The sequence below is a fragment of the Equus caballus genome, chromosome 23, assembly GCF_041296265.1.
Source record: "Equus caballus isolate H_3958 breed thoroughbred chromosome 23, TB-T2T, whole genome shotgun sequence".
Taxonomy (NCBI): domain Eukaryota; kingdom Metazoa; phylum Chordata; class Mammalia; order Perissodactyla; family Equidae; genus Equus; species Equus caballus.
Genome location: NC_091706.1, coordinates 33,569,776 through 33,597,730, shown reverse-complemented (window position 1 = coordinate 33,597,730; position 27,955 = coordinate 33,569,776). Strand labels below are relative to the sequence as shown.

Genomic DNA, 27,955 nt, shown 5'->3' with positions numbered 1-27,955 from the left:
GAAAATATAAACATTCCCCTTGAGCATAATACAGTAGTTTCAAGTGGCCTCCATTTCATCTACTTCCTCAGAGGCCTGTGAACAGCAAATACACACACATCTGTACAAATATTGTGCCTGTTGAAAGGCCTGGGATGGAATCACCTTTGCACTCATCGTAAAAGCCCACGAGCTCAGGTTAAAGACGTCACTTCCGTTATGGCAATAAAGACGTCACTTTCGTTATGGCAAAATCCGCCCCCTTCACAACACATAATGGCTGGAACAACTCGATCTTTATCATTTATTATTTTTATTTGGACAACATATATACATATGTACAAAATACCCACTGTCAGAATCCTCTTTTATAATTTCATTTGATTTACAAAAACGGGACAGCAAAATAACTTAGGTCACTAATACTGTACAAAAATAAAACTGATTAAACAGTTGTAAAGATCAGTATCTTACAGTGTTACAGATCATTCATCTGTGGCGAAAGAACGTCTCAATCTGTCCAGAGTGATGAGTACTGAGTTAGGTCTACCTGCAAACTGACAGCTAATCAGTGTCTGTAATTATAACTACCAAATATAATTCTCAAAAGAAGCATGATGTAGAGCCAGACCGTAAAGCCAGGGCATCATTCCACAGTGGTGAAGGGCTTTCTTCTTCCCTAACCAAGGAGAGGAGTTCTCTTAACTCTAAAATGATTAAATTTTCCAGAATATGACAACTACTTACAGTATTAGATAAAACAACTTTTCTTTCTTTTTAAACACCTGCGACAGTCTTTCAAAAAATTCAGTTTGGTTAAAAAAGTAAACAAAAATTACTATCCTGCATTTGGATTTTTACACGTTAAATCCATGGTCTTTTTAATATAAAAAGTAATTGTTTCATAGTTTTAGTGTTCAACGAACTCTAGTAGTCCTATTTGAACCATATCTTGAGATAGTAAACCTAATTCGAATGCTGGTTCCTGTTCCGTGACATTTGAAAACAGGATTTATCACAAAGAATAAAAAGCCTTGAGTTTATACGTTACGTTACTATAACATATAAGAGAATATCAAATGTGTGTTCTTCAACGACTTGAAAAGGCAAGTAGCAACTTTTTTTGGGAAGTAAATTGTGCATTTTTTTTTAAAACAAGTTGCTGCATTGACATCCGTCTAAGTGCTGGACAAGAGCCACACATAGATTTACTCCTGAAACAATAAGGATTGTCTTTCACTGACTTTGCTTGGTTTTCCTTCATTTCATTCTGTGAGGGGAAGATGAGTTTGTACAAGTTTGCGGGTTGCCAGGCAACCCCAAACTCCTCACTCACTTTAGGCAGCGCGCAGAGGGTCACAAGTGGAACCATTCCATGAGTTCAGTCGGAAATAGGCGGCCTCACCTATATCCTATGGAAGAACAGATGTCCTTAAAACTTATTTTGGACACAAATTAAAATTTGGTTTGAAATAAGCGTTTCAAAAATCTGAAACAGAGGTAGAAAGTGTTCTTTGTTTTTTCCTGACATGTTTTCCCGCGAGAAAACACTTTCCTTTGTATCCCACGGCCTGCTCCCAGAGTCCCTAATGTTAAAAGCAGTTCTCTTTATAGAACTACTAATACACCTACGTTGATTAAACAAACGGAAAAAAAAACACCGTGCTAGTGATGGCTATAGTCTTGGAAGTCGGAGTTGGCCGTGACCCGTGCCTGCTGCAGGAGCCCACATGGCTCTGCCCTGGAGCCAGCCTGTGTCAGGTGGAACAACGAATTCACTAAGTGGGTGCCCTCCGTTCACACAACACATCTTATAGCACATGTATAAACTAGAGTGCACCATAGCTCCCTGTGTTAAATAGCAGATAAAATTGTCAGAAAGTGTTATTTCTGAAGAAAAAAAAAATGTAAACATTTCCCCCACGATCACTGCTGACTCCCCTTTTTTTGAGGTTTCTTCTGAACTATGAAAACTCAGTTCCTTTTTCTGACCATGTCAAGGCCAAAATTAAGTTCTCAGGTACATGGCGTATTATGGATGTAGTGGTTTCGGCCATTGTAGACACCTGGATACAAGAGAGAGAGTGGTGAGGCTTCGGCTGTACAAGATACAGTGATGTGCTTTCCTTTGTATGCATTCCGTGTGCCTTCGTGCTCCAAAAGGGACGATTTTCCAGAGTCTCCTCTGAAATTATCGTGGTATTTTCCCTTGGCACTCATTACTCCTAGGGACATATTTTTCTTTTCGTATTTCGGCTCGCTTTTCCTTTTACATCACTCTTGCACCTGTTAGTGGGAGTTCTGTAGGAACACAGGAAGGAGACCAACCAACCTTTTCCCCAAAAAATAGACATTTCCAGAGCTAGTCACAGTTATGCACCCATTCAAAAAAACCCAACAGAGTCAACGCCCTCTCTCTTCGTGGCATTATGGTACAATAGATGATGCTAACTAAAAGGATCGGAAAATTTGGAAAAGTTAATAGAGTTAAAATTCTGTCTGTTCTTTTGAAACTAAAAAAATATATACTATCCTCCTCCTCCTTCAGCATCTGTCATATATATTCTGCCCTCGCATCTCTGCCGTGATTTCACAGGGAAACGCATATACGGTAAACTAAGCAGATTATAACGTGGTTCCACATAGAATGTCTGTTTCTATCCTTAAAGCATGTATTTACCTTACTCATCCTCTGCATTAGAAAGTAGAAGTGCAGCTTATGTTCAAAAAGGACAATTCATACAAAGCAAGGTTTAAAAGTTCTGTACTTACTGTAACCTTTCAAAGGTTTGTCTTGATTAGTATAAATTCAGACTGCTTACCCATTGACTCTAAGTGACTTTTTTGTTCTCAAGTCTTTAGATGACAGATCATGCTGGAGTAAATGTGCTCTTGCTTGCATAAAGACAGCTGTGCTATGGCGTTTTTTAATCTCAAAAGTTAACGTGATTCAAGAGAGTGGTTTTGCTAAAGAAACGGAAGCACACTCGTCATTACATTAAAAGGTAAGAAAAACAATTCTGAGAGACAGCAAGCAGAAAGGGCCCAGAATCACTGTGTGAGGCCACAGGTCAACGCACCCAGTCAGACATATGTACACCAGTGTTGAATCTGGAAAATTCTACCCGAGTCTTGGCCTTACCCCGCCCACCCCCCCCCCACCCTCCCCCAAAAAAGTAAAGGAGGAAAAAAAAAAGAAGCATTTGCCTTCCTTCCAACAGTCAGAGACGGTTCAGAGTTGCCTCTGCAAGGGGACCAAGTGTTGACCGATCCTAGGCTACCATGTGCTTTTGAAAAACAATGCAGGGAGAGGAAAATTAGAATATTGACCAAAGAACAGTGGCTTCCTGTGCTGGCAGGGGGCCTCTTCTGGGCGTCGTTTCCGTGTCTGTCTGTTGGCTGGGAGTAGTTTTGTCTGTGGGGGTCCATCCCTCCCTGGCCCCGGCGGGTAGCACCTCACAAAGGGTGGGCCAGCGCCTTTTTTGACCGCTTGATCATGCTGGGGTGGAACTCGGTGTGGCGCCGGGCGTGCTTGGTGAGGTGGTCGCTGCGCATGAAGCGCTTCTCGCAGAGCGGACAGCGGAACTGCTTCTCCCCGGTGTGGGTCCGGTAGTGGCGGGTCAGCTCGTCCGAGCGCGAGAACTTTTTAAGGCAGTCTGGCCACGTGCAGGGGAAGGGCCGCTCACCTGGCAGGAGGGAATGAGACAGGACACGGTTTAAAGAACACGGAACCCAAACTCTGAACGCTGCTCATGGTCACCCATCTCTATGCCTCAAGGGATAAATCCTTTGCAGATGAGTTTATGGGCTGAATTATTCCCGTCGTCCACCCCACCCCCCGCCCCCATATATATGCTGAAGTCCTAACCCCTAGTACCTCAGAGTGTGACTGGATTTGGCCATGGGGCCTCTAAAGAGGTAATTAAGGTTAAACGAGGTCATTAGGCTGGGCCCTCCTCCAATGACTGGTGTCCTTATAAGGAGAGGAGATGAGGACCCAGAGGCACAGAGGAAAGGTCATGTGAGGTTGCTGGGAGAAGATGGCCACCTACAAGCCAAGGAGAGAGGCCTCAGAAGAAACCAACTGCACCAAGACTTAATCTTGGACTCCTGGCCTCCAGAACCTTGAGAAATGTACTTGTGTTGTTTGAGACGCCCAGAGTGTGGTACTTTGTCATGGTAGCCCTGGCAGACGAATATGATGAGGAAATTGCTGAGAATTATCTTCTCTAAGCAAACGAGCTTGCTATTTTGTACCCAATTGGATCCTCAAGAGTCTTGGAAATTATTTTTTCTGGTTTTATTCTATGCAGTTGCTGGCTTCCTGAGTTCTCTCAGAGGAATCCAAAAACTTAGGCCTTTGCTAAATTTCCTGGCATCTGATCAACTTCCCACCTGGAGCTGGCACCTCCCTCGAGCTCCTGAGTGCTGGGGCCGCCGGGCCTGTGTCTCAGCAAGTCTGGTGACAGGAGGCCTCCTATCTGACAAGAAAGCCTGCCTGTTCTTGAAACCAGCCTTCCTGCAAAGGCCATATTTTAAGTCATGTTGTCTTAATACTAAAAATAAGTTTGTTCCCTCTGCCACATAATAGTCCTTTAAACATCTCTAATCTTCTCTCCTCCAGATGAAACAATCCCAATTTCTTCCATATCTCTCATGAAAGAAGAATTGACATTATTCTAAAATAATAACACAGGTGCAGGCACAGAGCTAAGGGCTTTCCAGACATCATCTCATTGAATTCTCACAGGATACCCCACAAAGTGGCCCATTTTACTGATGAGGAAACAGAGGCTGGGAGGGGGAGGGCCAGAGTACTTGCTCAGAGTCACACAACTAGAAAGGAGAGCCATGAACTGACACCATATACTGGACTCCAGGGCCCATGTTCTTGGCCACTCAGCTGTCCTGCCTCTCATGGGTCATCAGGACTTGACAGTGTTTCCACATCCCTCCCCACTCCGATTGCTTTCCTTGAATTGATGTTATTGTCTCCGTGTCCCACTTAAAATGCAGCTGGCCTCACCCTCCAGATGTGATCAGGCCAGCATCAGGGGCCTCCTGACCCCTGGAATGGCAGGGGAGGGCCTGTGTCCATTTTGGGGGTGGGGAAACACACATAAGTAGAAAGGCAGAAGGAGCTGGTTACGATGAGAGTCTTGCTTGTCCCTTTTGTGAGTGACTGCCACCTCCTGGCTCTGAGCGCCTGCCTGCCTACTCCTGACACCTTTCCAAGCACAGCCAAAAGCAGCTGCTTCATAGACTCAGGGCACACAGACTCCTGGTTTCCACAGAACCCTCCAGACAGTCCTCTGGTAGCCGTGAGGAGTGAACACTTTCTCACTCCTGTCCCCACCTTCCTGGAACGCAGAGAGAGGCTCAATAGCGTGGAGCTGTCCAGCGTGGGGCATCTGAGTCATCCAAAAATTATCCATTCTCTCCCCCAGCTGGTTCTCACCTGTGCCAGAGATGTAGAAATAATAACAGCAAAACCAGACCTCGACCACCTTCGTGACAATCAATACAGGCTAAGGTTTTATTGCTGTTCTCTAAGCAGAGCAGTGATCGTCCAGCCCACTTGTTCTTGTGGGAAACCCAAGGTGGGCAAAACAAATCTGCACAGGCAAATTTGCTACACATGGGTCTAGGTACAAACCTTCACCGAGCTCTGGGCTGAAAAGCCACAGCAGCAAAGGGCAATAGCAAACCAATGGATGCGAGCCCTCCCCGAGGGGATGGGCGCTAGGGCTAATGAGGCATGAGGATGCTCAGTCTCCAGTAGGGCCAAAAAGGAAGAAAGAGAGCCTCACACTGAAGCCTCTGAAAAACTCAATGACACAGAGTTGAAAGCTACATGTTTGCAACTTCTGTGGGATCAAACAGCATTTTTACCCAGTTCAGCAGAATGCTGAGCAAAAGAAGAAATGCAGGTTGTCACAACCCAACAAGGTCTCAACCTCCCGGGGCAAGGACAACGTCATGTCTGACTTTTGTGTGCAAGCATTTAGTAAATGCCTAAACTCTGTGTGTGTGTCTGCTGAGTCTGTTAATCCTCCAGGTCGCTCACATGACCAAAGTCTGCTCAGAAGTTCCCAGAACACTGGAGAAGATTTCTGGGCTTTCCAGAATTAGACTGCAGTGAAGTCCTCTGTAACCCCAATGAAGTGTCTATGGGGACAATCTTCTTTTAAACATGTTATGTTAAAATATAGAAGGGTCAGAATTCATACAGTGAAATGTAAAAAGCAAACCAAAAGACCGTCTCTGCTGTCTTTACAGGAGCCCTCTCTCCACTGCCCTATGATCTGGTGGTAAGGAAAGCAATGAAAAGGAAAAGCTCAGTGTTCTCTCAATGCTTGTTAGGACAAAAACTGACAGAGGTGGTTTTCTTGGAGGAGTGGTAATGTGGTTTAGCTTACTCACTGGCACATGTTTCTTTCAAGTGAGTCATGAGATGAGGTTACTTTATTTGAATAGATCTGTGTCCATCGTGGGGAAAACGCATCAGAAGACCACTCTGCTGTGTGCTAGGACTGGGGAAGAAATAAAATGGCTTAATGGAAGTGATAGTGGAAAACTGTCAAGAAGCCTGAATCAGCTATATGTACAGAAGAACTCTTAAGTATTTATGCTTACGATTTACATATATATCAAGTGTAATCAGGGTGCATTCCCACTGAATTCACTTTCAATCTGGCTTATGGCTACCTTCTCTTCTCGGCCCCCCATAGTTGCCATTCTGTGATTGTTCTCATTGCTTCTAATGCGGATGCTGTCACTGACCTAGCATCCTTATCCCGGGGTGTTTCAGAGAGAAGAGAGGGCCACCCACAGAGCCCAGAGCAAATCAGAGCCAACGGCAGCCTTTGTTAGACTCATATAACTTGTATAATTCAAGCTTACAGTTTCCAAGCATTTAAAAAAAGATCTACTTGGAAGTGAATTGCTAGCGTAAAAGCTCCAGAATCATTTTATTCTTCTTGGATCCCTTGGAAAAGCATTAGGAGCTTTTAGTCAATGATCTAAATTAGGGGTTAGCAAACTATAGCCTACAGGCCAAATCTGACCTGCCGTCCATTTTTGTAAAGTGCATGAGCTAAGAATGGTATAAACACCATGCTCGTATTTGGTTTTTACCAAATGGTTGGAAAAAAAACAAAAGCAGAAGAATATTTTGTGACAGAAGAAAATTATATGAAATTCAAATTTTATGTCCACGTACAAAGTTTTACTGGAACAGAGCTATGCTCACTCGTTTATGTATCATCTGATGGCTGCTTCTTCACTACAACAGTGTCGAGTAGTTACGACAGAGATCGTACGGCCCACAAAGCCTAAAATATTTACCATCTGGTCCTTTGTGGAAAGTTGGCCGACCCCTGATCTCAATGTGAAGATGTGAACTTCTACGTGGTGTACACCACAGTGTGTAAATCCAGATGTCTTCAGGAGCCAGACATGTGATACAAACGGATGAAATGCCAGGTGTATTAGCTCATGGGTTGAGGTAGAAATCATGGCCAAGTGGAGAGGCTTTCCCACTTCAAGACATTCAAATTCCACACTTTATAAAAAAAACACTGTACCAGCCAAGCAGTATGTGTGCAGGGGGACCTAGATTCTTCTTGGGGACTTACAATTTGCAGCCCTTTGAAATCATCCACCTCTTTAACTCAGCGGTGAGTTCGCATACAACCTGTTATGGGATACGTTTCGGCATGTTGGTTAACGATAGACACATAGTACCAACTAGAGAATGATACATACTTTGCCTCTAAGAAAGCATGGAATGGGGAAATCGTATGTAGAGAAGGAACAGAATTTAAGGCTGAGTGGGCCCACAGATGTTCTGCCGAGGGAAAGAGAGGCCTTAGAGAGGCTGTGGCTCACCCTTCATCCTGCAGCCAGGGGGACATCAGCAGGCGCTTTCTATCAGCTCAGGGCTAAGGCCCAAAAAAAGAATGGTTATGTGCAGACTGAACAAATTCATGTGGCAAAGCAACTATCAATGAAAGAATATTTAAACTTGTCTTTAGTATTAATGAGAGAGTTATCATCCTCCTGCGGAGAAAAAAAAAAAGAACAGACATGTACTAGTGCTTTATTTCTGGCCTTCGCAGGAAAACACACCCAGAGGCAGTGACACAATAAACTCCGCTTTACTGGAGCAGAGCTGTTAACAGCACAAGTTTCTCCGTGTTCTCATTATTTATAAACCACTCCCCTCCCCTTCCAGCAACAAGCTAAGCACCTCTTGCTGACAGAGACTCAGCTCCGAGAATAAAATAAACTTGATCAAAATGGCCACTGAACACGGCACCAAAAGTGCACAGGCTTTCTCTGTGGAGACAGGTCAGGCCTGCAGAAGTCTCCTGGGCCTCCAGCAGGTTCAAAAGAAGTGGAGTGGGGCCTGCAGGCTGTGCCCCTGCTTACTTAGCACAAACGACGGCTCCCTGTTTATCAGAAGGAGCCTCCACACCACCTGGGGGTTAGTTGACGATGCCAAGAGAAGCTTATTCTTCTCGGCAAGGTCTTCAAACAAACGGTGGTGAGTTCTCCATAGAGAGGGAAAAAGAGGACGAGCTCCGGGCAAGTGTGGGGCTTGCTAACTGGATAGACCCCAGCCTGTCCAGGCTCCCCTGAACTCAGACAGGCCGCCACTGAGGTCCTGCCTGGGGTGAGGCAGCTCTGTGCTCTCCACAGTCCCCCTTTCCCACCTGGTTCTTCGTACCTCCCCTTCCACAGTCCCACCAGAGGGCCTAAAATGGGCTAACCTTAATTGAGGCAAGAAGTTTAAAAATGCAAACTCTGAAGCTTCCATTGCTTCTAGCAAAAGTAACCCAATCTAGTAAAACAAACCTAAGGGAATTAGGCCCCCTTTTCAGAAATGAACTCTAAAAATGCCAATTAAGAATCATAGCTTCTTGCAGACACACAAAATCAAGGCTGCTTCTTGAGGAAAAACAGTGTTTTTTAATTGTAAAAAAGCAACTAGGATCCCAGAGATAACAAGATAATCTCATATTAGAAAATCATATTGATATTGATATTATTCCCCACTTTAACAGGCTAATATGCCCCCACACCCCCACACACATCTTGCCTTGTCAAATGCCAAATAGTATTTGATCAAATTCAACATCCAAACCTCATAAAGCTTTTAGGAAAATAGAAGAATAAAAAATATAGATCTGAAACCCTTCCCCAGCAAGGTCAATAGTAATAGAAAGGTAGCATTCCCACCAACGCCAAGCTCAAGGCATGAAGGGACACCCACCCCGTCACTACAGCTATTCAATAGTGTTCAGGAAATGCTAGTGAGTGCAATTAGATGACAAAATAGGACGTAAACCCTGGGAAGGAGGAGGTGAAATAAGAATTATTTGTAGTCGACACAATTTTCTATTTGGAAAGGCTACAATAAATAACTGACAAATTAACATAAACTAGAAATGCATTCACGGGTGTAGGTATGCAAAAGAGCAATGGTTTTCTTATACACCAGCCACAGCCAGTCAGGATAAGCCTAAAAAGTTCAGGACCTGCATGAAGACAATCATAAAACCCTGATAGAACAGAAATGAATAAACGGAATGTTTCCCATGTTCTTGGAGGGTAAGACTCAGTGGTGTGAATATGGTAATTCTGTCCGAATTCCTCTACGAAATTAACACACACCGTAGAAATTCTTTTTTCTTGAACTTGACAAAATTATTCTAAAGTTCATTCGGAAGAATAAATATGCTCAACTTGCCAAGAAAATTTTGCAACGGAACAATAATAAGTGAGCACTTGCGATAGCAGTTATTAAAATGTATGATTAAGGCCGCAATAATAAGATAGTGTGATACCAGCACAGGAAAAGAGAAATCAGTGGAGCAGAGTTGAGTCTGAAAATAAACCCAAGACTCTACAGGGATGGGGTACTTCAAATCAGTGAAGGAAAGGATTCAATAAACGGCACATACATCTGCTAAAAAAAAAATTAAAAATTAAATCTAGATCCTCACGTTTACCTTTCACCTAAATAAATTCCCAATGGGCTAAAACACATAAACGTAAAAAAAAATAAAACCTTAAGGTAAAAGAAAATATAGGTGAATATTTTTAGAATCCTGGAATGGAGACAGACTTTCTAAACATGAAACCAAAGGCAGAATCTTACTTTAAGGATAATTTTGAAATACACAAAAATGTTAAACTTCTTCATGGCAAAAATATACATAAGTAAAAAAAAATAAGAAGCAAAACAGTGAACTAATAAAGGAAACTGCGGCATATGACAAAAGGTTAAAATCTGTAATATAAAAAGGACACGTAAATCAAAATGAATAGCCCAATTTAATACAACTGGGCAAGGATGCAAATAAGCAACTTACAAAATAAGAAATAGTAATGGCCAATAAATAAATCTATGAAAATATATTCAATCTCACAAGTAATGAAAACATGCCCATTAAGACATCAACAAAATATATATGAGGTTGGTGAAAACATTAAAACATATGTTCCCACCTATCATTGGTGGAGGCACGAGAAAACAGGCCCTCTAATGCATGAGTGGGATTTATAATTGGTCCAAGGCCATTTGGCAATATGTTCTTCTAGGAATTATTTTTGGTAGTAATTAGATAGGAACACAGAAATATACAGGGATACCAGCCTTGTTTATAAGGCTAAAACTTGGTAACAACTCAAATGTCTAACAATAAAGAACTAACTGGTCTAAGAGTTATAGAGTATCCAATATGGTGGAATAATATGCACTTGTTAAAACGGTACTAGATTGTTACATAATGAAAGGGAAAGATGTTAGCCGTCCAATGCTAAGTGAAAAGAGCAGCCTACAATCTGCTGTGTATGTGCGTGAACATCTATGGAGAGAAAAAATCCTGGGAGAATAGATAGAAAATGTGAATAGTAGCTATTGATAGGTGAGCAGATAAAGAGCAACTTCTAATTTTTTCTGTAATTTCCCCATTTTCTGATTTTTTTAAACAGCAAGTACAAATTTCTTTTATAATGAGAGAAGTCATAAAAAAGTTTTTTCGTATTAAAAAACATCTTACTGTAAACAAAGGAAACAATGACGCATTTGAGTTTAAATTTTTCCACAAATGGGTTGATCAAGAATACATTCCACTGGGGGGTGGGGAAGAGGACTCACACTCTAGTGAGAAATTACGGGAACACTCCAGTGCCCAAGACCAAAGCAAAAAGAAGAACCATTCTTTCTCAGATTGTTAGAAAGTGAGAAACTTTTGGAACAAACTACATCTGTTTTCTCTCTCCTCCTCCAGCTTCTCCTCTCCTACTTTTTCCATAGGTGAAAGGAAAATGCCCCTACACGAAGGGACAGGAATCTCCCTTCACATGCGGAGTTACACAGACAGTAGTGGCAGGGCTGCTCCCCTAAGGAGTGTCGTTAGGAAGCAGGGGGAGAGAGAGTGTGCAGACGTGCAAAGACGGGCAAGTAAAGTCCGATGCAGTGTTCCTCATGGACGAGGCTGGTAGGGCACGTGTCCACCCAGACCTGCCCCGACCCCTGGCACCTCACTGTCCATTGTCGTGGGTCCTCAGTCCCCATGGGAAAGCAACATTGACTTGCAAGTACAAAATGTGAGCCACTGCTTTATTGTGTTTTATTCCCATTATCCTCAAGTGCAGACCCACCCATGTATTGGACAGAAGAGGCGTGCAGGCCATCTCTGGGTACAGACAATCCTACATTTCCCCGCACAAATCATGCTGATTAATATTGGACTCAAATATCAAGAAATCAAAAGGCTCATTTGCCAGAAACATCGCTACATATGATGTTCTGAAGGAATAAAAACGCTTGATACGCTTTGGAAGAATAAACTTGCCTAAATGCCAACCTATCACATTACCATTTTCTCCTGGCCTCTCTCTCTCTGAATCCTTCTTGTGATTTGGTTTCCTTTCATATTTTATTTGTTGATATAACAAAGTCACTATAGAGTTTGGATGTGAGATCGTACTTCCTGGTCCCTGTGTTTATCTGTGGAAAGCAGCTTGTCCCATATTTTAGGGTCTGAACTGGGAAGTGGGTGTGTCTCTACCATCTGTCCCGCAGCACTTCCTCACTGGAAGCTGGTGTCTAGGCAGCAAGCCTGTCCGAATACTGCTTGCACATCCCCGCCCTCGACCGATCTGTGAGACAGCACATGTGCCAGGACCTCAGAAATAAGGACAGTAGACATCAGATTCTTGATTCTTTAGGTTCTCAACCCGGCAAGAGACACGTCTTCATGTCTCAGTTATACCGCCCCCACCTTAGCAACTCTGAAGCAACAGAGAGGTGAAGGGACCTCCCCACATCCACACAGCAAGGTCCAGGCCCAGATTAGCTGATTCCCACGCCCGCATTCGTCCTGCCATCCCAGACTGTGCTGCCTCTGTCGAGTTATTTGTGGGAAAAAGAAACAATAAATAAATAACCTCCTAGGCACTAAACGTTGAACTGGATATAAATGTCTGATGGCAAAACTATCCTGAGAACATAGATTCTTTGAAGCCTTGCATTTGGGGTGATTTTTATGACCATCTAATTCACACCTGTCCTGTTTCACACGAAGCCCGACTCAGAGACGACTTGCCCAAGGACACCCTCCGACTGGAAACGTTTTCCAAATTCCTTCAGTTTCGAGCAGAAAACAAGATTAGATGTGAAAGAAGAGCAAGGCCCTGAGTGACGGTACAGAGAGCCTTTGAGGGTGGGTTTTCCTAATTCTTACTCCCAGGCCCTTCTTTCCATATGCACTGCCTCTGGCAGGGCAGAGACGATTGAAAACAAGTAAGTTGCTGCTGAGCTTTAAGTTTCAAAATAGAGTTTGAAAAATGTAAAGCAGACCCCAAAGTCCTGCAACTCCCTTGATTTGCTAGAGCTTTGACCTGAGCTGTAGAGAAAGAGAGAGACCAGAGGGGCTGTGTTTACAGAGTAGACAGAGAGGTCTCTCAGACGGGCCCAGCACTCCACACTCTCCTTTTAGAAAGGGGCTTGGGCAGTCCCCAAGGAACAGCCACGGTTGCCTGGTCCCCAGCATGCTTAGGGCCTGCGTGAGCCCTCTAGGGAAGTCCCCACACACGCCAAGGCACCTGAGGAGTTGGCTGCGTGCCTGGGAGAAGGGTCTCAGGGCACGCCTCGCAGTTTGCACATTTCCAGACGTAAGGTGGGGACAGGGACTGTGTGTTCCTGAGCCCAAGACCACGTGGTCAGGAGAATGCCACAGGAGAGCTGAGTCACAGAGCACAAGGTTCTACCTCCCAGATCCACGGTGCAGGGTGCAGAGGCACTCTACTGCAGAGGCTGCCAGCAGGTGAGGACCAAGATCCAAGCAGCTGAGACCACCAAGGTCAAGGAGGGCATGCTCCATGGACAGCCCCCTGAGACGCCAAAAGAAGAGGGGAGCCTCTTGCCCACCAAACAACAGATCACTCCCAGGAGAAAGAAAGGCAAAGGGAGAGGGAGAGAGAACTCTGATTTTGCAAATATTTACCCAAAGGAAAATACAATTGAATACAGAAGAGACTTAGAGACCCTAAATGGCCAAGATGAAGTTTTTCTACTCACAGCAGAAATGGGTATGTGTGGGGGAGTGGACAGAGTGGGGAGGGAGATCGAGGACTCAGTTAGTTCTGCTTATGGACAGTTACCACTTTGCACACCCCAGGTTTGTGACCAGGAGATTCCTACTCAATGCACACAGTTGCTTTACAAGGGCCACTGAGACTTTTGGCGTCCTTAGCGAACACAAGGATAACCTCTCCATTCGTGCACTTAGGTGAAATTCTATGTAGCATCCACAGCTTCCAGCCTGGGGGCAGCTGCTATCCAGAGAGCTAAAGCCTTTGGCTCAGGAAAGACGATGGGTAAAAGGAAAATACAGGAGTCGAGACTGTTGTCTGCTTAGTAAGTGGCTACTCTACAGCCAGGTTGTGGTTCTCGCAATGACTCAGAGTGACTAGCGATGCTATTCCAGCATGTGTTTCCAGCTTTTTCTCTCTGGTCTCAACCTCTGTACACTGTAAGGCTGTGACGGCCATAGATCCTACTCACACATGCCACATGGGCCATCATCTAATAGTTTTGCAAGCTCTAAGAGAGTAAGCCACTAATTCACATGGCCTGGTGTTTGTTATCAAAGACCATGAGGAATGGCAGGGCTGAGCTGTCCAAACCAAAGCACCCCCCTGCCTGACTCCCCCAGGCATTTCTGGGCAGCTCTTCGACATTTGGGAGCAGGCAGGATGTCGAGAACAAATGACTCAGGTTGGAAGGGCACAGCCCATCTTTCTTTCACACGGGGACCTCGCTTCAGTGGGATCATGCTCCCCAGACAAGCACTTGTGGTTGGCCATGGGTATGATGTACATCATGAAAGAGGGAAAGCCAGCTGTTTGGGTGTCATTCTGCTTATTTTCATTAAATTGGCAATGGTATAAAACTACTGTAGAATTATGGCCGCATAGCGATTTAAGTCACTTTAATGTGTTTTTGCAGGTTATTTTTAAGATCTAATTTTTGCCTCTAATGATTTATTATGGTGTTTTTGTTGGGCATCACTCACACTGAATAGACTTCTGAGTCCCAACGGGAACTGCCATATAAAAAGTTCGTCTTTGTAAAGATGAGGCCTTGATCATTTAGCACATGGGGTGACAAACATTCATAACCCCAACTCATTTCTCTGGGCATCTAAATAGACAGGCAACTGGGATGAAGACCAAGTGAGCGGGACTGCTGATCACACTGCTCTTGCTATTCTTGTTCCACGCGAGGCTTTCAGTCCTGGCTTCCAGAACCTCCACTGAGAAGGGCCTAGGGGTATGTGCTTGAGCACAAGAAAAACAAGTTGAAATAATCGATCTTCTACCAAGACCATTTAGTCCATGCCCTTGTGGCCTATCTTTTAGGTTGAACTCCAGAGATAGCTCACAGCTCTTTCTCTTCATGGGGAGAAAAAGATGGAGAAAAAAATGTTGCTATATTGATCCATCTTTCATTTTGTCAAACTCTGCTCTTTAGAACATCCTGTTTGTCATTCTAAATGGGCAGATAGAGTGACTGTTGGTTTTGCCTGTGTGGCATCCATTCACTCTTTTGGATAATACATAAAACACCTTGAATTGCCTTTTGGAAACCACCCCTTCCCCACTCTAAGTCTATGTAATCGCATGGGGGTGACCCCACACCCCGAGACCCAGAGGCTGGATGTGACCCAGCTGTGCCTCGGTGACTGAGTCCACGGACAGGCACACAATTCTAACTCAGTCATGAAGCTCGAGGCCTGGGACTTTCACTGGAATCACTGGGAAAGGGGAACGGTCTTTCCACAGGGCTTGCTGGCTTGGCAGGATGGGAGTTTGGAACTGCTGGCAGCCATCTTGCCACCATTCAGAGACAGCCTGCCCATGAATGAAGCCAAAGCAAAGGACAAGCCATGCTGAGCTGGGAGAGAGGCAGACACTGAGTACCTGTATCGAGAGAGACCTGAAACTACAGTGACCCCAGGTGTGTTGGCAATTTGAATCAGTAAAGTTCTAGTTTTCATTAAGCCAGTCCAAGTTTGGATTCTGTCGCTCACAACCAAGAGTCCTGACTCACACAGATGTGGACCCAGAGCTGGGGTCTTTTTCAATCGGAAGGAAGCAGGTTCTGGATAACTATTAGAAAATACAGGATAGGTTTGGTCAGAGTCCAAGATTTCTGCAGATATTCCTAACCAAGGTTCATAAAAACCCACCACAAGCCAGAGTCACAGCACAAGAGTAGAGAGCTAAAGACTGGTGGCTTTGGGGCCAAATCCAAGAGAGCCATGCAATAGCCAGGGTCTCTTCCCCTCTGGCAGAAACCCAATGGGTCCAGGTCAACAAGCATTCATGCGCAACTCCAAGCACCTGGAAACATACTGGGAAAATTCCAGAGTAACCTTGGACTAAGTTAACAAACTCCAAGTCTAATTCCTCTTATAAAACGAGAATAAGAGTCCCTTCCTATCTTATAGGACTTCTGTGAGTTTATATGTGACAATGTATGTAAATCATTTGGCTTGGAACCTGGCATATAATAAATGCCGGATGTTACCATTATTATTGCTATCATTACCACTAACATTAATAATTTACTATTGTTCTTACTATTATTACTGTTATTTACAATGCCTGCTGTCAACATCTAGCACAGCTCTTTGCATGTAACAGTCACTCAATAAATAAATATTATGTAAATGAATGAGCTGCTGCTGGATTAATCTGGAATTGTAAACAAAAATTCTAGGAACCTCAAGGGCTTCTGGGCAACACATGTAAATTATTTCTTTTTAATTATAAGACTCAGGATATGGGGACACTGTACAAAATGCTTTAAATACCCCATCTGAATTAAGTCTCATAACTACTCCATGAGTATATAATTACTGAACTCCATTTGACAGATGGGAAAACTGATCTCAGAGTTCTCATAATTAGAGAGGTGAGATTCAAACACAAGTCTGAAGAAGCAAAAGGTAGCGCTCTAACCACTCATCCTATAGCCTCCCTACTGACTGTAAAGGCCTCTCCTAGAGGACCCTCCTGCCCCCCAGCCCCATTCAGGCTCCTGAGAGTGGGCTGGTCCCCTCATCATTGGCTTTACACTTTTCCGACAGCCTCTGTCTTGTCAAAGTTGGCTCCCTGGACGGGAGAGATGGTGAAACATTTTTTCCCCTTCTATCTTTTTGAACAAGGAGAATCTATCAGATTTCTTCCAGTTCTGAGATGTCCATAACTCTCAGGCAGGATTTCTGTGCTTTTGTCTGTTGCCTGCCCCACTGATCCCCACTTTGGTTCAACTCAGGTCCTCCGAGAGGCGCTCACTTCCAAAACGATGGAGAATCGCCTTGGGAAAATGTCCGAACCTTGTTTAAGACAAAATACTGCTGCCTGCGTTTCAAATCCTTGCCATTAATTTTGTAAGGCTTAAGCTCCATCTCTTTATTTAAATCTATTTAAAGAATGTCCTCACTTTTTTAAAAGGTTCGATCAGGGGTGAATTCCATTCTCCTGTCAAATTTGTGATCATTCTCAATTTTGTTTAAAAAAAAAATTTCAAAGGCCCGGGGTCCCTGGTGGCTAACTGGGTCTTGCAGCTCTAGAACCTTTAGATTTCAGATCCAGATGTTCGATTCCCATGCCAGGACTCCAAAGGCTCACAGACTTCATGATAAACCGAGATGAAAAGGGAAGCCTGTGGGTACACCATCATACACGTGGGCTTTAAGCACAAATGGAAACGAATGCCTCCCAGGATCCTATGCATAAAAAATGGATGCACCTCACTCCCTTAGTGGGAAAGGCATTCTCTATGAATAATAACGTTAGTCCTATTATTTGCTGAGGAGACTGCTTGAGGCCGGGATAAGACAAATGCTTACTCTTGGCCTTAATGCACCAAAAAGGTATTAAAGTTTCAGGAGGGCTCCAGGAAGGGATGAGGAGGAAACCTCCCAGGCTCCCCGCCTTGGGCTGTTCAGGGAGAGCTACTCCCATCATGAAAGGGCAGAGGTCCCTGGGGCTGACTGCGCCTCTGCCCTTTTGCTTGGTTAATTCGAAGCAGCTCTTTAAATCAAGGTAAAAAAAATGTTAACCACAGATTGAAATCCTCAGGAGACCCGGGGGGAAAGAATTCAAACCAAAGAAGTGCAAAGAAATCACAATGAAGGAAGATCTCCACACTTCATCTTCAGAGGACCCAGTGCTTTCATTGTGCTACTGAGGAAACGGAGGCTCTGGGAGATTGTACAAGATGCCCAAAGTCACATGCTCCTCAAGGCAGAGAGCCAGCTTTTGAGCCCTGGGGGCCTTTCCAAACCCTCCAAGCCGCCCCCAATGCTTAAATGGAACAATCCCCATCTATCTGAGAGGGTGGGCATACGGATTTTTTACAGACAAAATGATGGATGTGATGACCTCTCAAGGTCACTTCCAACCTCTAAATTCTATTCTTTGGGTACTAACAACTGCTGCCACCAAGTGCTCTGAGTTAGGCCTAGGCCTGTGACTAACTTTCCAACAAAAAGTGGGGCGGAGCAAGAGACAGGATTGCTCAAAGACCACTGCTAAGGATCCCATTTCTTTCCCTTTTTAACCATCTGTGGGGTTTTTTTTTCCTTTGGCCCCTCCTCTTTGCGTGTGTTGCATAGAAACAGAAAGTGCCTTTGTACCAATTACTAGGCACTAATTTACTCTCTTCAGTGGGCGCAGGGCTTGCTGGAGAAACATTAGGAAAAGGTGGGAGGGTCGGATGTGGGGGAGGACTCCAGCAGCACAGGCCTGGAATGCTGCATGCTTTTTCTCCAAGTCTGAGAACAGCTAAGAGGAGGGGAAAAAACCCAGAAAATTTGGAAGTCAAGACTAATGAAAATGATAAAGCTGTTTTTTTTTTTTAAATCAAGAATGCTAATGATCACAAGGCATTCAGAAATCAGATTGATGGGCTAGAAAACCAGCTCTAACCAGGGCACATCAGGTTGTTTTAGGGGTACCAGAAAGAGTGAATATCAGGAAATTGTCCGCCCACTTTTCTTCTGAATGAACTTATTAAGGAAGACCATTGTCAGCCACTTTCCCAATATGTCATATGATATTTCTCTCTGGGAAGTCCAATCTGGGAATTTCCCACAGACGTTGCAGAATGACTAGTTCTTAGGATAAGCGTCAATAATTGAGACAGGAATGTAAATCTGACCCTTCTGTTCAGAGTCCAAGAATTCATTTCCCTCAGGTTAAATCTTTGCGTCTGAGGGTAATGGGGTGTTACCATCAAAACAGCCCTGTGTTTACTCTGGTATCTCCCTCCCCCACTTGCACCCCTCCCCTCTCTCTTGTCACCATTCACAGAAGATTTGAGAGGAAAATCGAAGCAAACAATGTTTTTACTCTGAAATTCTACTCCACTTGTATTTTCTGTTGTGAAATAGTCATCATGACAGCAGTAGAAGCTTTTCTAAGGTAACCCCACTTTGTCTTTGCTGGGACAGGAATAAAGAGCTGTTGGGTCTCTGGACAGGCCTCAGGCCCCAGGGTGAGATTCCAGCATCAGGCTAGGGCACTAAGGTCATATTTCCCTGGAATCAAGGGAGTTTTAGCCCCTTGTCTGAAACCCGGAAGCAAACCCTATAGGACATCCCTACAATCCTTATGAACCTACCACCCTCTACAGCTAGAGACCATTTGCAGCCCTCTGCTCTCTTCCTGAATGTTGATTGTTATTTTTTCCTGACAGGATACATGAGACTGTGTCTAGACAGCCTCACTGGGGGGTGAGGGGGTGGGGGGTGGTATTGCCCCCAAGGGGCAAAAATTGGATCTTTGACAGATGAAAAAAGTCTTAGCTATTACAATGGTGTGTGGCCTTCTAAAGGGACACAGTGCACAGACAGCTCTACAGTATATCTGTGGTACTAAAATGACATGGGGGGAAGGACAGTTATGGAAAAAAACCCAGCTATAGTCTCCTGAGAGGAGAGAAAATGGGGAAAAAAACAATGATCTGTGCAAGCCCCACTCAAGCTTAGTTGTAAATGCATCTCGGATGAAGCGTGTCAGGTTATGAAACACCATTCCACATCACAGTGGGAACCCTCTGGAAAGAAGACTAGGCAGAGAGAATGTCTCCTTAAGGATCAAGGCACAGAGCCTCCCTTCTCCTCACGAAGGGAAGAGGAAGTGGTAAAGACTGGGCAAGGGCTAATTAACCAGCTGCCGAGGCCACTTCTGAGCGGAGGCCCCTAGTCTGGGGCCTGCTGCCAAAGCCAGACCTTGCCCTGTCCCTGAACCCCTGCTTCCTGGATAATGGACATGGGTCCTTCTCACACCTCTGATGAAACTAAACTCTCCTGAACCAAACAGTTGCCTCCAAAGCTCTTTGCAGTAATTATGGGAGGAGAACGCAAGAGGCACGGAGCAGGCCTGGTCCCTGCATAAGCAAAATTTTAAAACTTTAGTCTAGCTACGGAACATCCCTCCCCAGTTAAGGTTGGCTGGTGACGGACATTTCCAGAGAGGCTGGAAAATCGCTTTCCCGTATTGGAGGATAACTTCCACTGTGGGGGCCGGGCTATCTGGGTCCCTTTCACCAGACAATCTCAGTACCCCAGGGAAATGTACCAACAGGGCAAGAAAAACAGAAGCAGTCACTCTTGGGATGTTGTGGCTCTTGTCTTTCCTTGTTTTACATGAAATTCCTCCTGCCCTATTAAAATAAAAAAAAACCAAACTATGATTTTTAATTTTTTTTCTATAAACTGAGGTGTGACGGACGGGATTTAGGGCTTTCTGATTTCCAGAATCCTGTAACCAGTGTCATCAAGCTCAACCCACCGTCACCACTTGAGGACAGCTGACTTAAAACCCTCCAAAAAGAGAGTGAAATTGCACCTGGCAGGAATATAAGGCCTAAGGTTTCCATCACTGGGATGTCAACCTAGCACGACTCTCCGTCAGCCAGTTCCAATGACTTCCAATCTGGAATTTAGATGTAGTTGTTCCCCCCCCCAATATACATATAGTCTACGTGCAGGGTGAGGGCAGGGTCAGGAAACTTAGATACACTGAAAATTAGTTGTAGTTTCAAATAATATGCTCGATATGTTTTCAGACAAAGTACTCCAATGGGTCTAACTGTTCATCTAATTACAATAAATACACCTGAAGTATCCAAAATGTCTGGAAACGGAAAAGAGTGTATTTGTTCTCTGTTTTTTCACATTAACCATCCACTGCTTCACCTGAGAAGATTATCTGATCTAGAGGCTGAAGAAAAACACATCGTGCATAGTATTGGAAAATGTAAACTAATGTACTGCTTAAAAATAAGTTTATTCTATGTTTCCTGGGTCTGAGGACACCCTGTCTACTGACACAAATTGTAAGATCCAGAGCTTCTTGATGGCCTACTGTGTGTGGAATTCTATTAGGTGCTTTATGTTATCTTGTCTTTGGACAAGAACCTATGAGGTGTCATAGTACCCTATCTTGTGGATTAAGAAGATGAGCTCAAAGCAAGAAGGGGTTGCAAACTTGAATGCCAACAGAGCCAAAGTAAATGATTAAAATAAGGGACACTGCCCCATATAAAGAATAACCAGTTCAAGCCAATTGTTCCTAGGCAGGAATTCAGGCCTAGTATTGCCAGATCATTCGATTTTTCCAGAGAAGCCAGAAATCTGGATTTGTGTCGAAATCCTCTGATTTTTAGATGTTGATAACTAATTAAATTTTTATGAACCCTGTGTTGGGCAAGCCAAACAAATTTGCCAAGCAAATTCAGCAGCAGCTCTAGTTTGCAAACTCTGAATTCAAGTAGCTTGCTTAAGGTGTCACAACTGGGGAACAGTAGGACAAATGAGAACCCAGCTCAGTGCCTCAGAAGGGTCTTTTCTCTTAGGACACTATATATATACCTGCACTGAATTAAATGCAATTTTGTTTAAACGACTCTCAACTTCTACAGCCACGGGTTCTACAGAAGTAGCAGCTGTTTGAGGCAGGAGGAAGAGGTGAGCAAGCTGCAGGCGGGATTCTTGTCCGGCTGCATTGAGCAGGGGGGTGTGGCTGGAATTTTAGCTCTTAAAATCTTCACAGAATGCAGACATTCCAACACTATCTCTTGTCCACCTTCTGGAGTGAATACCAGCAAAAAGAAAAGCTCCTTACCCCACCTCAAAGACAATCTAACACCAAGCTGTATCTGAAATTTCCAAATCCATGAGACCTCCTACCAGTCTCTTATTTAATGTCCCCTTTGCACATACCTTCTCCAGCAGGAGGACGCTTCCGACTATAGACACAGAGGCCGAGGTTTTTGCTCAACCATGTCCTAGCGTGACAGAGCCCCAAGCCATAAATAAGACACCTGCAATCACCATATCGCTAATTTCAAAAGACTGACTGTAGCATTTAAAACGGGATTAACATTTCACTTCGTTTTCCACTCTTAACTGTGTAAGAGGTTCTCCTGAAACAGCTGAGCCGACTCGCCTTATGGAGAATTGAAGAGCACCACGCATGCACGCACACATGAGCAGCCATTTCTATAAATGCCTTAGAAAATCACTCAGCCGAATGGTCCAGAACGCTGGGAATCTTTTTTTTTCTGAGTTGAACAGACTCAGGTAGCTCACACAGAGGCACTGCAGGCCTCCCCAACGGTACGACTGGGCAGCTCCCTGAAGCAGAAAGTGCCTTTGCTCAAGGTGGCAGTGGGTGTCGATGGGAACAACTGTAGTCCGGGAACATGGCTGACGCGGCCAGGCCCGCCCAACAGCTGCCGGTGAGTAACACCCTCGGTTAATATACCCCTACTTCACCCCCGGGAGCCACGCTAAAGGTCACATCCCCCATTCAACCTTACAGATACCAACTTTAAAATGTGCTATTTTATGGCAACCTAGATGACAGCCCCAAACAGAACCTGATTTTACATTAACCACGGAGGACCTTCGGTTTTACTCCTGTGCCAAGCAGCCACCTCCACAAGAAGCACTTTCCAAAGAAAATAAAACATGAGATGCAGTTACGTGGCCATTCTTTGAAAAGACCAAACCAAACCAAACCAACCAATTATCATTTTAAAACCACAGGCCCAGGGCCTCATCTTAAAATTACAACAATTACACCAAAAAACGACAATCCTTTTCCAAGTAACTCGGACAACCACCTCTTAAACATGGTGTCATAGGACAGAAGGAAAAGGGGTTTCCTGAGAGGACCACGCCCCGTGCTTCCTTATCGGAAGAGCACTTGCAAAAGAACCTTGCTAAAGATGGTGAGACAGCATGGCCCAATGTGAAGGCTTTCCAACTTTTTCTGAGTATGTTAAACAGAACCAACAGAATTGGCTGACCAAGGTCCCTGTCAGTCCCCAAAGCCCGTTTTATACTGCAGATGTCTTCCTAGCCACATTCATTTGGCCAGCCCTGCCTCTTGCTCTCCCTGGGAGAGACCCTTCCACGCGGCCGACCATTGCTGAGCCTTGACAGCGGGCAAGGACCACACCTCCTCAGTAACCGCTCTGCTCAGAGGTAGAGGGTGCGACCTAAGTCACGTGGAAAAAAAAAATCCCCTCTGAAATCTCTCTTATTAAAAAAGCTAACTAGTCGTGAAGTTAACCCACCAACCACCACTTGATCAAACTCCTCTGCTGCCTGAAGCAGTGTTATTTTAAACCTCTCTGGGGACTCCCGGCCAAATTTAAAACCACCTTGGCAAGCCCTGAAAAGTAGCAAGCATACGGCTAAATGAGTCCTTAGTCATCCCCGAAAGGTTCCATGTCAAGGGTGCCGCTTGCCCCCAGGTTTTGGCCACTTCGCTGCAACCCCACAAGAGAATCAAATAAAAGATACGCCATTTGACTTCCCCCCCGCCTGCGTCTGCCCAGGTGCGGTGGCCCCACCGTCGCTGGGTGCGGGAGTCCTGGGGGCGGGGCGGGACCGGGGAAGGGCGGCACCGCTCCCCGCGGAGCCACGCACAGGGGCTGGCCCTCCGCACTCACTCTGCCCGCCAGTTTAACGCTCTCCGTGGCTTCTAGAGGCCGAGGACAATTAAGAAGAGAGTGAGCTTGCCGTCTCTACACCGTTCAATTATTTAAAGAGTTAAACAGCATCTTATCCAAAATGTTTGCACCCTTGAGGCCGAGTGTGGTGTCCTTAACGCCCAGGATCGCTGCCCGGCCAAAGGTGAACTAACCCCCGAGCTCGCTGGGAGAGGGAGACGCCGCTAACCTGTATGCACTCTGTAATGGGCTTTGAGATGGGAGGATTTTCCATAGACTTTCCCACAGCCACTGTAGGGGCACTTGTGCCTCTTTTCGGAGGCGTGTTTCCCCTTCGCAGACACTCCAGGGTGGAGGAGGGAGAGTGGGCTGGGCGCGCTGCCAGGATCCTGTCTCTCCTCCGGGCTGTGGGAAGGACTCGACCCAGATTCGGTGGTCACGTCGCTGTCGGATCCCATATCCTCATCCGGACTCTCCAGACTGTCGCTGCACACCGAGGGGGTCTGGATGGGTCGGTACTTGTTCAGGTCCAACAAGCTCTTGGCGATGGTGACCAGCGTGCAGTAATCCTTCCAGGTGTCCCCCGGGTCACCGTGCTCCTTGGTCACCTCGCGCTCAGGTAGTCGCAGTCGCTCGGCGTCCGGAGCGCCCCCATGCTCCGGCACCGCAGCGCGGTTCGAAATGGAAACCAGACACTGGGCAGCCACGAAGTCCATGTAGGCGGCCGCGGACATGGTGCGGGCGACGGCAGCCCCGGCGGCGCGGCCAAACTTGGCGGTGGCTGCGGAGGTTCGGCTCGCCCTGCCCTGGCCTCGGACGACGAGCGCGGCGAGGCGCGGCGCGGCGCGGCGGCCAAGGGGGCGGGGGCGCGGGGCGCTTCCGACTCGCAGGAGCGCCGAGGCGACCTCAGCCCCTCATCTTTACGTAACCGGCAGCGCCTCCGCACGCAGCATCCACGGCCCCGGGCTCCGCCGCGCTGCCGCCTCTTGCCGCCGCCCGTACCCCGCGCCGGGCGCGATCCCCCCGACGGGCGCGCCGGCTGCTCCTCGCCGGCTCCCTTGGAAAGATGCCACACGTGGCGGTCGCAAGTTTATTCGACTGAAAACGCCCCCGAGGCGCTGGGAGAGGAAACTGCAAGAGAGGTACACGCCCTCGGCCGCCTCTCCGTCGAGCCAAAGCCCCAGGACATTCACCCGATCACCCCGACGCAGGTGGCAAGGGCCAGACCAGGTGCCAGGTCTAAGAGATACTTTTCCCCCAGTCCGCGGACGGCTTCGGAGCCCCTTCTCTTGCCGGTCCGCACCGTTCCGGCATTCTCTTGCTCAGTAACAATTTCGCAGAATCCCATCACGTCACAACCCAAACCCCCTCCAATTGGCCGGTGGGGAGGGTGATTCAACTCTGTTTACTTTCTCCCCCTGCCAGTCAGAAGGGCCTTTCGGTGGAGAGGTGCGTCTAGAACTGAGGCGTGCGGCCAATCCGACTGTTCCGTTTCGCTGCCTCGTGCTACCCCTACAGCCTCGAATGCTGACATTTAAAAGGGTAACAGCCGGGAGGCTGGAAAGGAGCAGCCGCTCATCTTCAAGAGGGCCTCTGGGTCCGGTAGCCGGTCCAGGCCTCCCCGCTCACGTTCCAGCCTGCGGAGCTGCGGGACACACCTTCCCTAGTCAGTTGTGCCCGTTCTTATGACAAAAGAGAACTTCAGGTTCGGTTTTCCAGCTTGCAAAGAGTTAAGTGACTTCCTGCAAACGCTACAGTCCCAGCAACCGGCCTTCCAATCAAAAGTAAGTTGGTTGATGTCACTGACATTGGCTCAGCCAATCAGAAGGGCGTTCCGAAAGCAAGCGCTCGACACTTGTAAACGCGAGGAGCTGTAGTGAAACTGGACACATCCTTGTATTTTATGTTGCCGGTAGTAAAATTGAGATATGTATGGGAGGGCAGGGGTGATGAATAAATGCCATGTGAGTCTATAATTTAAAAAAAAGCAACTAAATATGTCAAGTCAGTTGCCCAAGAATAAACACAAATGAGAAAGCATCAATTCGTTTTTTCAGTTTTGGGGCGCAGCATACTTTGGGAAAGACTTTAAATAATTTTTCCATCTTATACATTAACTATGACTAATTCATCTTAAAAATGCAGAGCCGACAAAAGTTCTGTTTTAGAGCACAGTCTTTCTACTGTCTGGCTATTCTTACATTGGAACACCTCATCTTTGGTTTTGTGATGCTTCTTAATTCCTCTTTCCCCAGTGCAATTTATTCTAGGTTACTTTAGTTTTTCTTTTGAAGCTATTGTAACCCACCTTCAAATAAGTGGGGACAAAATCCTTCATTTGTATAACGTAAAAAACGAAAATGAAGCATTCTTAGCTCATTTTCTTTCCACAGATCCTTGCCTGGTTATTGGCATGTGTTTCTCTTCCCTTGCTTTACAAAGGTGGAGACTGAGACCCAGAGAAATGACTTCTCCCCCTTATCAGGTGGATAGTGACAGAACTCAATTGAAACCATAAATCTCCTGACTCCTAGCTCTTTGGGCTTTATGACAATTGAGCCCTTTGGTTTTGTGGAATATTAACGGTGCTAAACAGACTCTTAAGAACTGGAACCAGCCAGAGATCCTAAGCCATTGAATATTGTGGCGTTACTTGATCAACAGTTAGTATGGGTCTTGGAGTCTGATTAACGCAGTTTGATTCTCCCTCTGGATGAAGGATGGGGTTGTTTTCCATCTTGATAGCTGAGAAAAGAATCTAGTTCCAGTGTCTCTTGCAGGAGGTGTACTGTCAGCACAACTCATTAAAAATACATTTATTTTCCTAACGGGGTGTGAGAAGTGCCTGCTTCTATGTGATGCAGATCCAGTGAGGTCCAACCAGGGCCCTCACTGGCTGTTAGCCTTTGTCAAGGTTTGGGAAAGTTACACCAAGTTCCTGGTCTCTAAAGGAAGGGTCCAAAATTAACCCTCCCAGTTTGAAGGCTAGTATAGTTTATTTTGATTTTGCTTTTGAAGTGGTACAGGAAGATATTGGAGTAAATGACTACACAGGAAAGGGAAATAGAGAAAGGGAGTGCTAGTCAACCAAGAATATCATCATCACATCACCATCATGGTAAGGTAGGTACATCATAGTAGGAAAAGTGAAGCCCTCTTCGAGTTCTTGTATTCCAATCCCCTTAATTTTAGAAAAGAATTCACTGAAGCCCAGGGGAGTTTGCCTACTTCATGATTTTTCTGGGACAAACTGTCCCCAAGGATACGTGATCACTTAGAAACTGCACCTTTCCTTGCTTCTTTAAGGTCCAGCACAAATACCAGTGGGATGTCTCCGGGGTCCCTATGAGCACAGCCTGTACAGTCTCTCAGACTTTCGCATCGTAACTGGCATTGCACTGGGCACCTCCAGGTGGTCCTAGAGTTAACTTTGGGGTTATTCCAGAAAAGAAGGAAAGTCTCTATCTTTCCTTGAAGTTTGTAATTCAGGAACTTGAATAAGTCAATCATCATAGGTTTTTTAAAGATCTAACTTTCCCCTCTCCTACTTCTTGCCCTCCTTAAATCCCTTTAATTTTGTTAGGACTGGACATAAACCTTGAACTCTCCTATTTCATTCATTTCAGAGTTATCAAAGAAAGTAATAAAATGAAACAGATTTCATCCACATGAATTTCTCTCCCACATTTACAAACATAACTGCTGCTTGACTTGATTTAGAATATCTTTTTAAACCCAGCAATTCTACAATTGTAGAATGCCTTCTCCTTTTTCTCTTTTTCCACTCATTCACTCTCCAGATATTTATTTTTCTGTCAATGAGCTAGGCATGGGGGAATACAGAAATGAAAAAATGATCTGTCCTCAGTGAGGCTTAAATGTTAAAAATAAATAAATAAATAAATAAATAAATATATATATAACAACATATCACAATAATAATTCCTACATCAAGATTTTCTTCTTATATTTTCAACAACAGGGTTTCCTTGCTGTGTTGTGTATTATAATAGTTTTATGATTAAAACCAGCTTATGCTGTTCTGCCAGCATGTGGTTGTCCTAATTAAAATTCTGGCAAAATAAATTATCCCAAATTAATATGAATCATTCCTAATTACAATGAATAATTTACCAGTAAAGTATATATTATGCTACATAAGTATAAGAGGTCTGTTTTCTCCCAAGTTAGTCTTTGTAAATGCACATTTCAAATCCACACAAACCAGCTGGGAGGAGCATGAGAAGTGAAAGACCGTAACTGAGCTCCTGGTTCATAAGTATGCATTTTCCTCCCTAAGTTCTGCCTAAGCCTTGGCTTTATCATCCAAGTTCTCAAGAACAATGGCTTATGGGTCTGCAGCTAGAACATATAAGTCTTATTTTCCGTGCATCCTAAAGTAATTACTATCATTATCACCTC

The 27,955-nt window shown here is 45.2% G+C and overlaps 1 protein-coding gene across 1 annotated transcript; it reads right to left on the bottom strand.

Annotated features, from left to right (window-relative positions):
- Positions 1–275: 275 nt before the first annotated feature.
- On the bottom strand, positions 276–27,439 carry KLF9 (KLF transcription factor 9). The gene is made up of 2 exons (XM_001916945.5): positions 23,763–27,439; positions 276–3,665 (listed from the first exon to the last, which is right to left on the bottom strand). Exons 1-2 carry the CDS (start codon positions 24,265–24,267, stop codon positions 3,436–3,438), a joined length of 735 nt encoding a protein of 244 aa, XP_001916980.2. The 5' UTR covers positions 24,268–27,439; the 3' UTR covers positions 276–3,435.
- Positions 27,440–27,955: the final 516 nt, after the last annotated feature.